Source organism: Hyla sarda, chromosome 2, assembly GCF_029499605.1.
Source record: "Hyla sarda isolate aHylSar1 chromosome 2, aHylSar1.hap1, whole genome shotgun sequence".
NCBI lineage: Eukaryota > Metazoa > Chordata > Amphibia > Anura > Hylidae > Hyla > Hyla sarda.
The window spans coordinates 188807777-188823741 of record NC_079190.1 but is presented as its reverse complement, the minus strand read 5'-3'; the positions used below and the strand labels follow the sequence as shown (position 1 = coordinate 188823741).

At 40.8% G+C, this 15965-nt stretch overlaps 1 protein-coding gene across 5 annotated transcripts in view; it reads left to right on the top strand.

The window, feature by feature from the left end:
* Positions 1 to 15965, top strand: part of AFF3 (ALF transcription elongation factor 3) — a 411319-nt gene that overhangs the window by 319685 nt on the left and 75669 nt on the right. For all 5 annotated transcript variants that reach the window (XM_056555972.1, XM_056555969.1, XM_056555971.1 and 2 more), the window contains 2 exons: positions 9691 to 9844; positions 12313 to 13323. In XM_056555972.1, the coding sequence (XP_056411947.1) occupies positions 9691 to 9844; positions 12313 to 13323 (1165 nt within the window). The remainder of the gene's footprint in view (positions 1 to 9690; positions 9845 to 12312; positions 13324 to 15965) is intronic.

Genomic DNA, 15965 nt, shown 5'->3' with positions numbered 1-15965 from the left:
CATAAACAAGGGACTCACATGCAAAGATGCAGACCATGCAATAAGGTTCAATATTTGAGTACAGATGCAACAGCAGTCAGAAAGAATTACAGAGGTATATTACCACAACCGAGCCATGTAGTTACCTGCACCTACCCCAACGCACGTTTCACGCCAATGCGCTTCGTCAGGGGGCGTGACGAAGCGCATTGGCGTGAAACGTGCGTTGGGGTAGGTGCAGGTAACTACATGGCTCGGTTGTGGTAATATACCTCTGTAATTCTTTCTGACTGCTGTTGCATCTGTACTCAAATATTGAACCTTATTGCATGGTCTGCATCTTTGCATGTGAGTCCCTTGTTTATGCAACGTTTGTCAGTGTTCTTTGCATTCATATACCCCTCACCTTGAGCCTGTATGTTTCTGCCTTTTCTTCCAGCTGTGTACACTGTGCTTTTTAATTGCTATGATGCATTTTTTTATTCTCAATAAATAAACTTTTGTAATGTTTCATACATCGTTGTTGCTGACGCTTTTGTTGTTGGTGTTGAAATGTAAATGAGTGTGAAGAAATGACAGGGTACCCACTGTTAAAGGGTACCTTTCATCAAAAAAAAAACTTTTGATGTATTATAGATTAATGTATGCAGAATAACTTTCCAATAGCATGTTATTAAAAAATATGCTTCTTTCTATTTAATTTTCCACTTTGAAAAAGTGACCACTAGGGGTCTCCCTACCAGTCCTGGCAGCAAGCATTTCAGACTCATGCTGGAGTCCTAAATCTCAAACTGCATCCGGAACACAGACAAACTCACCACTGCTCACTGCCAGGGAGTAATGTTGCGCTTGTCTGTGTCCCGGCTGCAGTCTGAGATTTAGGACTCCTGCATGAGTCTGAAATCTATAAAAAAAAGGACTGGTAGGGAGACCCCTAGTGGTCATTTTTTCAAAGTGGAAAATTAAATAGAAAGAAGCATATTTTTTAATAACATGCTATTGGAAAGTTATTCTGCATACATTAATCTATAATATATCAAACGTTTTTTTGATGAAAGGTACCCTTTAATGATGCCCTTCACGCACTTCAACAGTATTTGAAAGACAGGTCTGGTGTAGCTGGAACTGCTAAAACAGAAGATTATATTATATGCCAGTCACTGTCGACATAACATGATGCTTGTTGATAAGTGGTTTCAGTGGGTTTTAGATGGTTGATGTAAGGTTCGTGTGCTGGGAGAAGATTGTAATAAAATGATGCTCTGTAGAGAAATACAAAAAATGGCTGAATACTAAAAATAGCACATTCAGTACCTTTGTAAATACCTTGAATTATCTCCATAATACTGATCCTATGTTATAGATTGTATTGTTGACCAGAGCTGAACTTACAATTCTGCAGGCATGCCAAATAATATTTCCCATAATTCATTGCTGGGACAATGCATGACTAGAGTTACTTTGATTATTTCAACTCTATGAGATACAGTCTTTAGACCAGATGTGATAAAGAAAATAGCTTAATAGTCCATTGGCATTATCGGAGCTGTATTATATGGATGATAACAAGCTTATAGCCTGTTTCCAAGGGCGTCCAGCAGAACTGTGAATGCAACTCTGGGCTATAGTACAGTCTGTAATTCAGAATCGATGAAAGATAATTGGGGAGATTTATCAAAACTTGTGCAAAGGAAAAGTTGACCAGTTGCCCATAGCAACCAGAATGCTTAAAGGGGTTCTCCACCATAAGGTGATTTTAGTACGTACCTGGCAGACAGTAATGAACATGCTTAGGAAGGATCTGCACTTGTCTTGGGGCTAAATGGCTATGTTGTGAAATTATCATAACACTGGCTAGCTGTTTGTGAACTGGTATTTCCTGTTTGACTTTTCTTTTTTTGACTACAAATCCCACAATTCCATCTTGCTCCCTCCCACACATCAGCCACCCCACCCATTAAAATATAAATAAGCTGCATCCATTCAAATCAGTGTGGTTTTCAATCAGGGTGCCTAGAGCTGTTGCAGATTGATCTCTCTCCCACCAAGCGATCCCTCCACCCATTGAAGCAGACAGGCTCCCTGTCATCAGCTGACTAGTGAGTCAGGTCTCAGCCGCATTGCAAGCTGGGAAAAATCTGAGACAGCAGTCATTTTGTATGCTGGTAAATATAAATATTGGAGTGAAAATCACAGAAGAATTGTGAGAAAACTGTCACGCACAGGTACAGACACAATATTATGAACTACACTAACTTTACAGCCCCTGTAGCATAGTCAAAAAATAATAATTCCTGGAATACCCCTTTAATTTTGCAGTGGTCTTTCTAAAAATTAAAGAAGCAATCTGATTGGTTACTATGGGCAACTGGTCATTTTTTTCCTCTAAGCAGGTTTTCATAAATTTCCCGCATTGAATGTATTTACAAAGTTACTTTCCTTTTTATGCAGTGTAAGACAGTGACAGGAATGGTCGTTGGGAATTGCTATATTTGCCCAAGGTGCATATGTAGCTACCTGGTTTTAGGAAGTGCATCTCTAATCCAGGGGAAGCTTAGCCAGGGACTTTGCTAAGTCCTGTTATTCGGTTTGGAATTCTATGGGATGGAAAGATGGTTGACAGTGGGGTCTTTCTTTGCATTTCTGGGCCAGTCCAGAGTTTCGCTGTGGTTTTAAGCTGCAGTCTCAAAAGGGCACCTTGTAAATGGTGTTAGTAATCCGTTTGTTTACTACCCTTTTAGGTGGCTAATAGTAAGCCAGCTGTGTAGATTTGGACTATTTAGTATAGTTAGCACTGGACAAGCAACATTTGTTTTGTGTTTTATGCCTGAGCATGAAAGAAAGTCCTGTTTAAAGGGGTACTCCAGTGGAAAACATTTTTTTTAAATCAACTGGTGCCAGAAAGCTAAACAGATTTGTAAATGACTTCTACTATTTAAAAATCTTAATCTTAATCCAGTACTTATCAGCTGCTGTATAATACAGAGGAAGTTCTTTTCTTTTTGAATTTCCTTTCTGTCTGACCACAGTGCTCTCTGCTGACACCTCTGTTCATGTCAAGAACTGTCCAGAGCAGGAAAGGTTTGCTATGGGGAATTGTTCCTGCTCTGGACATGGACACAGGTGTCAGCAGTGAGCACTGTGGTCAGACACAAAAGAAATTCAAAAAGAAAAGCACTTCCTCTGTAGTATACAGCAGCTGATAAGTACTGGAAGGGTTAAGATTTTTAAATAGAAGTAATTTGCAGATCTGTTTAACTTTCTGGCAACAGTTGATTTATCAACAAAATGTTTTCCACCGGTGTAACCCTTTAAATCTTACTTCTATGTTCCTGTCTCTTACTGCTCTTTGCCTGGCTCTACAGAGCTAATCTCCCACATTAGATTAATGGGTTTTTGGGGTGACCATACATTTTAAGTTTTTCAACTTCTGTAAAAGGTGTTTTGTGTTATTCCCCTTTTATCTGCTCTGTAGGAAAAAATGTGGCACATATAATCACTTTATTGACCTGTTGTAATGTTGTAATGTTCATACGAATTCTAAAGAGAACATTTTTACATACTATATGTGTTTATAATTCATCACTTGATGAACTAGTGGGATTCTGATAACACAGGAGGAAAGTTACAGGAAAATTGCATTCCTCACAGGTACCCTACAATTCATCGACAGGTACAGGCTGCTGTGTAAATGTAAAGAGTGACAGCATTCTGATCATGAATCCACAGGGCAGAGGCTGAGGGTTGTTTGTTTTATTGTCAAAATCTTACTTTGAAAACATACATTCATGAAAGGAGAAGTTATGCTTTAGAGTGTTCTTCTCAAGGTAGCCACGAAGATGTAAACTAGAGGGGAAAAGTCATGACCTCCATAAGGTATAGCCTGTTCACAGAGCTGTACCATCATTAAAAGGTTTAGAAGAATTTGGCATCTTGATGACATGACATGAGGAGGGCCCTTTCTGTCACCATCACTAAAGGCATTTGGGTTAAACGATATGTTCCCTATGAGGTGTATACATAGTGTATACATAAGTGATGCTTTATCATATACAGTACAGACCAAAAGTTTGGACACACCTTCTCATTCAAAGAGTTTTCTTTATTTTCATGACTATGAAAATTGTATATTTACACTGAAGGCATCAAAACTATGAAAGAACACATGTGGAATTATGGACATAACAAAAAAGTGTGAAACAAATGAAAATATGTCATATTCTAGGTTATACAAAGTAGCCACCTTTTGCTTTGATTACTGCTTTGCACACTCTTGGCATTCTCTTGATGAGCTTCAAGAGGTAGTCACCTGAAATGGTCTTCCAACAGTCTTGAAGGAGTTCCCAGAGATGCTTAGCATGTGTTGGCCCTTTTGCCTTGATTGGGTTCAGGTCCGGTGACTGTGGAGGCCAGGTCATCTGGTGCAGCACCCCATCACTCTCCTTCTTGGTCAAATAGCCCTTACACAGCCTGGAGGTGTGTTTGGGGTCATTGTCCTGTTGAAAAATAAATGATGGTCCAACTAAACGCAAACCGGATGGAATAGCATGCCGCTGCAAGATGCTGTGGTAGCCATGCTGGTTCAGTATGCCTTCAATTTTGAATAAATCCCCAACAGTGTCACCAGCAAAGCACCCCCACACCATCACACCTCCTCCTCCATGCTTCACGGTGGGAACCAGGCATGTAGAGTCCATCCGTTCACCTATTCTGCATCGCACAAAGACACGGTGGTTGGAACCAAAGATCTCAAATTTGGACTCATCAGACCAAAGCAAAGATTTCCACTGGTCTAATGTCCATTCCTTATGTTCTTTAGCCCAAAAAAGTCTCTTCTCTGAGCTGCTATTAACCTGCGATTTCTGAGGCTGGTGACTCGGATGAACTTATCCTCCGCAGCAGAGGTGACTCTTGGTCTTCCTTTCCTGGGGCGGTCCGCATGTGAGCCAGTTTCTTTGTAGCTCTTGATGGTTTTAGTGACTGCACTTGGGGACACTTTCCACCTAGAATATGACATATTTTCAGTTGTTTCACACTTTTTTGTTATGTATATAATTCCACATGTGTTAATTCATAGTTTTGATGCCTTCAGTGTGAATCTACAATTTTCATGAGTCATGAAAGTAAAGAAAATGAGAAGGTGTGTCCAAACTTTTGGTCTGTACTGTATATTCTGTTTAGCGTTTGTAAAATGTTTCCTTAGTCTGTGACTATCATCACTTAACCTCCTGAGCGGTATTCCCGAGCGTGACTCGGGGTTAATTTTCCCTGCCAGGATCGGTAACCCCGAGTCACGCTCGGGGTAGAATTACAGAGTTCCCGGCCGGGCTCCACGATATATCGCAAAAGCAATGTGATATAGCGATGCGGCCCCCCGGGAAAACATGCGATTATCTGCTCTGGTCGGCTCCCGTTGCGGGGGCCGGCCAGAGCAGGTAAAGAAAAATACTAAAAGTCAGTGTTTCCCTACCAGGGGGCCTCCAGCTGTTGCAAAACTACAACTCTCAGCATGCCCGAACAGCCAAAGGCTGTCCGGGCATGCTGGGAGTAGTAGTTTCACAACAGCTGGAGGCCCCCTGGTAGAAAAACACTGAGCTAAGTGTAAAAGGAAGAAGTAGTAAAATAAAAAAACCTTTTGCTCACCTAGTCCCGGTCCCTGCAGATGTCATTCCCCTCCGTGCGGTCCGGGGTGTCCTCTCTTTACTATTCATCTTCTAGGACCTTTCACTTTTCAGCCAATCACAGGCCACAGTGGTGTAAAGCCTGTGATTGGCTGAAGGGGAAAGGGCTTGTTCTGCAGCAAATACACTAGGTTTGAAATCTGCCGGCAAACCCAGTGTATTTGCTGCAGGACAAGGTGACAAGGGGGGATGAATGTGACAAAGGGGGGGATGTGTCAGGGGGGGGGGATGTGACAAAGGGGGGGGGGGTGTAACAGGGGGGAATGTGACAAGGGGGGGAATGTGTCAGGGGGGGGGGAATGTGACAGGGGGGGAATGTGACAAGGGGGGGAATGTGTCAGGGGGGGAATGTGACAGGGGGGAATGTGACAAGGGGGGGAATGTGACAGGGGGGGGGGAATGTGACAAGGGGGGAATGTGTCAGGGGGGGGAATGTGACAAGGGGGCAATGTGACAAGGGGGGAATGTGTCAGGGGGGGAATGTGACAGGGGGGGAATGTGACAAGGGGGGGAATGTGTCGGGGGGGGATGTGACGGGGGGGAATGTGACAAGGGGGGGAATGTGACAGGGGGGGAATGTGACAGGGGGGGATGTGACAAGGGGGGGAATGTGACAGGGGGGAGAATGTGACAAGGAGGGGGGAGAATGTGACAAGGAGGAGGGAGAATGTGTCAAGGAGGGGGGAGAATGTGACAAGGAGGGGGGAGAATGTGACAAGGAGGGGGGAGAATGTGACAAGGAGGGGGGAGAATGTGACAAGGAGGGGGGAGAATGTGACGGGGGATGTGACAAGGGAGGGGGGATGTGACGGGGGAGATGTGAAATGGGCGGAGGGAGATGTGAAATTCAGTTAAAAAAATTGTACCGCTTTTGGTACAAATTTCCAGACAGAATCATACCGCCAGGGAGGTTAAGAAATGTATCCTGTTGTGTATCCTGCAATGTACTGAAGCTCTTCACACAGGTTTCCTGTCACATTCCACATCGTCTCTGTATACTCATTTGTTTGCTTAGATGATGAATCTGGAGTCTTTCTGTCCACCCTGCTTTATACACAGAAAGGCGTCTGAAGGTTATAGAATGTACTTTAAATTTTATATTTTTATGTTGCCGTAAGCAATTTGGGAGCAGAAAATAGTGAATAATGATATTAAGTGCACATACTATGCAACGTTACTAGTATAATAATAATTCTTTATTTATATAGCGCACACAGACTCCACAGCGCTGTCCACTCAAATTAGTCCCACTGGGGCTCACAGTCAGCATGTTTTGGAGTGTGGGAGGAAACTGGAGTACCCGAAGAAAACCTAGGCAAACAATGGGAGAACATACAAACTCATTGCAAATGTTGCCATTGGTCACATGATCACTGTATTCCTGATTAATGGTGGTAGTAAACAAATGTCACACAAGTTAATGACTAATAGAAAGAGCAAACATAACGTTCTTTCTGTCTTTAATCCAACCAATGTCATGAAAAAACTGCCTGCGTATATACAGAAAATGGATGTATATAAAAGTAACCTTTATACAGCACGAGACTGAGACATTCTTGAACACTGTTTACATTATGCACATTCCTGGCATTTTCAATACATATGTATGTAGACACTGGACTTCGTTTTTTCCTCAGAAAAGAAATATAACTTCAGGAAACCTTTTGACATAATGGTGGCATAATATTTTCTTTAACAACTTTTTATTATTTTTATTATTATTTCATCTTCATGTACCATTACAGTAAAGCATACTGTTAATATCTTTTTTTTTTTATAATTGTTTATTTTCACAATTTTGAAAATTTCCATAACAAAGGGAAACAGTTATACAAAAATCATATCAACAAGAAAATAACAGTACAAAATAAGGACAATAAATAAAAAAGGAGAAGGAAGAGTATTGAGGGGAAAGAATAAGAGGTATTGAGTAGTAGACCACAGGGGGGCCATACTGTTAATATCTTAATGTCATAATATCATACTATCCACTTTCATAAGTTTTTGTTTTTTTTATATACATTTATTTCTTCATATCTGACCCTTTCATAAGTTACTACTAGTATTTTTCAAATATCAGTTGAAGCAGTTTGGAAATCCTTCCATCTCTTTAAAGAACAGAGGTTTGTCTATTAAAATGATTTGGAATGCCATGCAGGCTTCTTTGAAAGCTTGCCAGATAGTCACACAGTCATAAAGTTTTATAGTTTAATAGATGAAACCATAAAGTATAGAAATTAAAAGAATTTGGGGAAGTTGCTTCTGTGTCCTCCAATGGCACATGAGCAGCTTCCTTCTAGATATTTAAGACATCAATTTTACACACTGTACACAATTCTCCAGGATACATCCTCATTAAAGCTGTTTAAAGCCAACACTTTACCTGCAAATAGTTGAGTCAGCCATTCCAGGATAAAACAATGCACTGTCCTTCATGCTTCAGCGATAGCATTTATTTCTATGAAAATGGTATAATGCGTTGACTATTAGGCGAGGATATGAGGTACCTATAAAGTAATAAGTTGTTTTTGAGAAGACCTTGATCCGTCTAGATATTGTCATTTTCAGGGTGTCAGGGTGCTTTATACCAAATAAATAGTTGTCTACCAGTGCCATACCGACCCTGCATAGTTCCCACTGCTCACATTTTTTTCTGATGCTACCAACATGTCCCCCTTGCCAATCATTGACTGACTGAAACCAAGTTGTGTTTTTGCAGGATTCTGAGCTATAAAAATGTACAACTATTAGTATAAAAAAAATTTACCTTTAAAGCGTACCTGTTGAATCAGATAACTTTTAGGGTAAGAATTAGCACTATGTGTAGCCATTATATAACTTAAATATGACATTTTATACCAGGTTTATCTATGATCACTGTAATAGACTACACACACACACACACACACACAGAGGACAATGCTCCCCTATATCTCTATAGCATACTCTAAGAAGTGGCAGTAGCATGGAGGGCATTAAAGAGCAGTACAAAGCAGTCTAAGTTGTGATTGAAGCACTAGGGCAGACATAGGCAACCTTCGGCACTGCAGATGTTTCGACCAACATCTCCTATGATGCTCTCAGAGCAAAAATGCTGCAAAAGCATCACAGGAGATGTTTTCCAAAACATCTACAGTGCCAAAGGTTGCCTATGGCCGGACTAGAGTATGTTTTAATACTCACTATAATCTCCTTTTATCTCTCTGTGGTCACTTTTTCCTACTCTCTCTCCCCCTTTAGCTTTTCATAGACTTTTGTGGGCAGCATGTAACTGATTGTTCAGTAAGTTAATAGTTTGTGCTCTCTGTACATATAGACTTCCGAGAAAATTATGATTTTAGGTGGGGGACCCTAATAATCATAATAAGAGGCCTTTTTCTCTGATAAGATACTTCTCAAAAATTTTTAGATTCACTTGTATTTTTCACCTATGCTAAATTATTCAGAACAACAGTGGATATTGATTAACAGAGATGTAATCATTTGTATAGTTTATTGACCTTTAAGCAAGGACATGTGGTACCCCGATGCAGAAGTTTATTTTGGCAAGATCTATTGAAATATCATAGTCGGAACCACTTACAATTTTATCCAGTCAATGGCTGCTACAAAACAAGCATTGGAGTTTGACCTTCATCCAGAAATGGCATGTTTCTACCATGATGCACTCTAATTCTAAATTATTTACTAGATGAAATGTGGTAAAATGAATACATCGCTCTAATATGTTATCATACCATAAGAGCTATAGTATGGTATGGCATGGTTTAAGTTTTCAAAGCCTCCTTGCCCCTCATCTGCCCCCAGTTCAATGGCAAGTCAGGCTGGTAGTTAAAAGCACTGACAAGCTGAAAACGACTGTAAGTGTCAGTCAGTATTTCCTACCAACAAGGCTGTATGACTAGACTTTATGTCATGGTTTTCATATGTGACAACAATAACAGATAGTGGTGCACCAGATGTACTATAAAATGTATTTGACTTGAAACACAAAGTATAGTTCAGCATTTTTTTCTCTCTCTCCACTTAGTGGTGACTTTCAGAAATGCAGCACCAAAGGAGTCTCCATCAAAGGGTCAAGCAGCAGCAGCTCGAGTGAAACTGACACTAGTTCTGAATCAGACTCCGAGAGTGAGAGCAGTTCCAGTGAGAGCAGCAAGCCATCCGCATGTACCAGCCCTGAGGTAAGCAATTCTTCACTCTTCTGAGAGAGACGGGAGTAGTCTTTATATACCCTTTTTCTAAGATTGCCTGGACCTCCAAGTGCATTATGTAGCCTGGTAGTTTACATACAGTTAGCCCCTGTCCTGCATCATGTTTGAGTATCCTATTCCAAAAACTTTGGGAGATGAGGTTTTTTGGCTGCGTTCTCATATTAGAGTTGAATGTGGTAGGAGATGACTACAGTTTTTCAGTAAGATAAAGCAATAAATTACTGAAAACTGTACGATATCTGGATTTATAATACACTCAAATGTTAATTGTATTGGAATGTGTATAGTAAAATATCTGTTTTGATTGAGGATCTTTCAATAAATAAACGAAATAACAGAAAGCATATGATAACCTAACTTTTTAGGGTAAAAACATAATGCGGTTCAGTTGCCATTGAAAAAAAACGCAAGTTACTAGCAGCATTTCAGAAGTATTTACTGCATATGTCCTACTGCATCTCAACAACATTGTGTGTTTTCCCCTTGATCTGCCCCATTTAAATGCTGATCTGTGAGGCTGCTGCTGTAGAGCGTAGACTTGTCACTATATATACTTTGTATAATAGCAATATTATATTGTATATTACTAGAGTATGAATGATCTCAATGTGCAGAGCAGCCTGTATGACAACTTGCTATAAACAATCATTGCCCCTGAGATTAGATGGAATTATAACAAAGAGCGCTCCCTTATTAATCTGGACATGAATAAACACTTGGACAAGAATGCATTAATAGCAGTAAATTAATACTTAGTAAAATAATGCATGTGGCAATTCAGGCTATAAGGGTAAAGTTTTAGTAAGCATCTCAAAGTTAAACCGTTGCCTAGAATAGGCTTGTGATGCTGTACACACAGTGCAGTAAGGCTTTACAAGCCTATTCTAGACAAACTTTGGCTGCTGTATACTTACAATTAACAGCTTTGTTTGCCCGTCTAGGAGTCGTCTGGACAGCCGGAGAGGCCTAGGCCCGGGGTCTTCTATGGTCCAGAGCAGAACCGCCTTTCTCTGGCTACGTCACTCTATTAATTGTACTTCCCCTGCGTTGTCAATCAACTGTGTGATGTAGCTGGAGAGAGAAGATGCACTGTGGACCCTAGGCCCCATCTCTCTGACTGTCTAGACGACTTCAGGACGGTATTACAAAGCTGTTTATTGTAGGAATACAGCATCCAGCTTTTTCAGCAAAGGTATGCCTATAATAGGCTTGAGAATCCATACTGCACTCTGTGTACAGCATCACAAGCCTATTCTATAAGACTATTGCACTTTCAACCAAACATGGAGAGGAACCAACACAATAAAAACCTATAATTAAAATATTGGCACCTTTTCGACCCCCATTCCTGGTTTTGGCTAAAAATACTTTCATTATTTTCACAAACATGTAGCAATTTACAGCAAAATGCCAAGGAACCACAGCAAGTACAAGGGAACCACAGGGTAAGGGTCTATTGGGGCCCATAGACTTCTATGTGATTCTGCACTCACATTAACACCTGAATTTCTGCTAGTGGAATTCCACAAGCGGAAATTCAGAAGTGTGAATGGGAGTGCGGAATCCCAAAGAAATCTATGCGCTTTAATTTGAGGCAGAATTCCGCAAGTGGAATTTCTGCCATGTGAATAGACCCTCACTCCAAGTGTTTAGTGCATGTAGTCTCCACAGCTGATCCACAACATGTATGGGGTTGTATTAGAGGGTGTCATTACAGTCTGCATTGTCCCTAACCCTTTGATTTGCTGTTATATGTGATTATTTGACCCAAACAGGTAAATAGTTTTAGAATGTAGTTACCATAATCATGCCACACTTCATAGTAATAGTATCTTAGAAACTTTTTGGACCAAAGCACATTTTTTTTTTTTCATTACAATAGATCTCTCAGTGCTAATATTAAAGTTTAAAGGGTCACTCTCATTAAAACAAATTTTTGCTATTGCACTCCTTATGGTAAATAAAAAAAAAATTCAAATATACTTTGTTTAAAAAAATGAAGTTTTCTATGTTCTATTTGTGCTTAAAAAAGCTCAAGAGCACATTTTCCCCCATCTTATACACAGACTTAGGACCGAAGCCCAAACACAGGAAGTGCAGCCTGGAGTGCTGAGGGGTGTGTGTCCAGCCTCATCCAATCGTAGCTCCTCTCACACTTAACTGCCATATGCTGTTGGTTGGACACACACCCCTCAGCACTCCAGGCTGCACTTTCTGTGTTGGGACTTCGGTCCAAAGTCTGTGTCTGAGATGGGGGGAAAATGTGCTCTTGAGCTTTTTTTAAGTACAAATTAAATATAGAAAACTTCTTTTTTTTTTTTTTTAAACAAAGTATATTAGAAATATGTTAAACCTTTTTGTGTGGCTTTAGCTAGTTAAAAGTCAATTGTCAGGTTTTTATTATTGCCCTTATTTAACTTAAAAACTTTGTCTTGCAGCCTCAGCACGCAACAGCAAACAAATGGCAGCTGGATAAGTGGCTGAACAAAGTCAATCCAAACAAGACCTCTATTCTCAGCCAAGCATCAAGCATAAATCTCGGAGGAGTAAATGAGGGAGAACAGGGCTGTGAGAACACATCTCAGGTTCAGCAGGCAAGCCCAAGTAACAGAGATGACAGAGAAGACAGGAGTGTAGAAGCACAGTGCACTGTTATAGGAAACAGAAGCGTGAAGCTTCGGTCACCTCCACCAGTTGCACATGCAGCTACAGTTGTGGTTGCAGTTCCTTCTGAAAATACATCCCCAAGGAGACCAGTAAGCAGAAAGCTTACCAGGAGGACAGAGAGGCCATCTAGTGGTGAAAATCAGAATTGCCACAAACTAGATGATCATACTTTCAGCCAAGGAATTCTGGGGAGAGAAATATTTGAACAAAGTAAAAGTAAATTAACGTGTTATAGCAGAGGGTTGCAAAGAAAAGAATCTAGAACAACTCTGTTTGATTGCAAAAGTAAACAAACTCAAATTACTAAATCTGTCCCAAAGTCCAAGGAGAGTCATGAGCTTTCACTGCAGTCTTTTGACCACAGCACAGAAACAGAACTAGACATACCTCCTTTTTGTAAAAATAACTCTGATCTTCCATCAGAGAGTAAACCCAGGAATACAGAGTGTGCGAGTCATAATATTAACCAAGCTGGTTCTTATATTACACAACATTGTATTAACCGGAGGACTACAAGTGAGGTTGCCCCTGAACTGGAAGAACAGTTTTATACTCTGGTTCCTTTTGGGAGAAATGAATGCTCTGTGAAAGGCAGCAATGATAACATCAAGTCACTTTGGGTACAGATTGATCTGATGCTTTTGTCAAGAATTCCACACGGTGTTCACCAGAAGAATCTCAACATGAATAACAACACAGACAAGATATTGACTTCATCACAAAGTAAATGTTTACTCCAAGCAACAGATAAACCTTTAGTGAAAATGCGACGGAAACGTAAGGTACATTTAGATCAAAAGTCACTAAAAAATGTTTGGCTTGTATTTCAAGTGTATGATGCCTTATAATTGCCCATAGACAAATATATATTTAAAGCGTACCTGTTAGATCCCACAAAAAAAAAAAAAAAAAAAAATGTGTTACTCAGTGCCTCATCCTGATCATGTACATGCAATTTTTTTTATGTATTTATCACCTATATTTCACTAAAAATAGCATATTACAACTGCTCAATGTATTTTTCATCTTGTAAAATGGAGGGGGGTTGTCCTGCTCGTCTGTACTGGGATGATGCCTCCCCCTCCCTCACTTTGCTGACTCACTGCTCTGGGGAGCCTGGCAGCCCTGCTCTGTAACCCTTTTTTTTTGGATTTATGCTGTACACACACACACACAGGCACACACAAAAACAAAATGATGATTGGGGATTGCCTGTACTCTACCAAAGACAAATATTGTGAGTCTATAACTTATATCTTCCTTTCATTCATGTGTGTTATCCTTAAAGGGGTATTCCAGGAAAAAACTTTTTTATATATCAACTGGCTCCAGAAAGTTAAACAGATTTGTAAATTACTTCTATTAAAAAATCTTAATCCTTTTAGTACTTATGAGCTTCTGAAGTTAAGGTTGTTCTTTTCTGACTAAGTCCTCTCTGATGACACCTGTCTCGGGAAACGCCCAGTTTAGAAGCAAATCCCCATAGCAAACCTCTTCTAAACTGGGCGTTTCCCGAGACAGGTGTCATCAGAGAGCACTTAGACAGAAAAGAACAACCTTAACTTCAGAAGCTCATAAGTACTGAAAGGATTAAGATTTTTTTTATAGAAGTAATTTACAAATCTGTTTAACTTTCTGGAGCCAGTTGATATATATAAAAAAGGTTTTTCTTGGAATACCCCTTTAAGCAGTACTGTTATGCTGGTGTCATGTCTGTCTTGGTCTGTGTTCAGACATGGCTATTGGATTTGGTTGTGTTTTAACAGTGATATGTTCCCCGGTCAGGGAATACTTAAAGCCTTTGGCTTTCTATCTAATAGCTCTTAGAGTGTGTCTACATAAGATCATCTCAGTCTAGCTTCTGAGCTGGTGATTACATATTGACTTCCTGACATCCTTTTATGCCTGACATGCTGCTACGGAGCTTTTGGTGAAACACTCCTTGTTTGAGCTTTTAATCTGCTATCTCTGTTTTAGTATGGACCTTGCATTTATCATTGATATGTTATGGGCTTTTACCCATGGTTAGCTAGCATGCTCTTAGTAGATTTTAATCCCTTTGTATAGTCTGTTTTTAGGATTAATATGTCCTTTCTGCTAAGTAGCTGTTCACACTGTGTGTTTTCCTGTTTCCGTTTTCTGAGTTTTTGTAACAAGACATCCCTGTTACCTTTTCAATGGGACTCCTGTGTCTACTGGAGGTTATCTGAGGGATTGAGTTTTATTCCTGTCTTGTGTTTAGTGTGTACAGTGTTCTATAATTATATCCTGTTGTATCCGTTTTTCTGAGTTGTAATTAGGTATCCCTGTTACAGGTCCATGGGGACTCTGGGAGATTGATTCCTGTGTCTACTGGAGGTTTAGGGATTGTGATTATTTCAGTTTAGCGATAGATCCCGTTTACCTTTAAGTGGGGAACTCAGAGGTTATTGTTATTCCTGTGTCTACCGGAGGTTTTCTAGGGGATTAAGCTTATTCCAGTTTGTTCCTGGAGTCTGTTCAGACTCATCTGTTTTCTTGTCTGGTATTTTGAACTCTGTATGTTTATTAGTTCTTGATTTCAGATCCTTGAAGTTTTTGTACATGCACTGATCATAGAGTACATGATCACTTAGCTCTGTGCTTTTCCATTGGTCTATAGTGTCCTCTGTGCTGCTCACTGATTTGTGTCTTCTGAACTTAAAGTTGTTATAGAGTTTTCCTTATGTTCCTGTTATGTTTCTGGCTTGTGACCGACTGTTTATTAGTACAGTGATCCCCCGACCTGCGATGGCCCCGACATACGATAATTCCAACATACCATGGCCTCTCAGAGGCCATTGCATCTTGAAGGCAGCATCAACATACAATACTTTTGTATGTCAGGCCATCGCATAAACAGCTATCCGGCAGCGCAGACTGCTTCAGCTGCCGCCGGATAGCCGTTTAAGGTGCCCCGTATGCTGCAGTGATGGTCACTCACCTTTCCCAGACGTTCCGGACCGTCCTCTTCAGGCTCCGCTGCATCGCCGTCGCTCTCCTTCATCGTCATCACGTCGCAGCGCACGCTGTTCCGTCATCCAATAAGAGCGGCGTGCGCAGCTACTTGATGACGGCGAAGAATAGCAACGATCCCGGCCAGCAGAGACGGTCCGGAGCGGTGGGAACACCCCAGGGACGCGGCGACAGCGATGGAGGGCGACATCCAGGGCAGCGGTGATGGTCCGGAGCGGCAGGGACAGGTGAGTATAATTTCCTATACTTTACATTGCACGGATCCCTCAACATACGATGGTTTCAACTAACCATGATTCCTTTGGAACAAATTACCATCGTATGTTGGGGGACCACAGTATGTGTTTTTAAGGCCACTGCACTTTAGCTCGGGGAGGGACCGGCGCCCAGTTGTCGATCCACCGTTTAGGGTGGATGGGCAAGTAGGCAG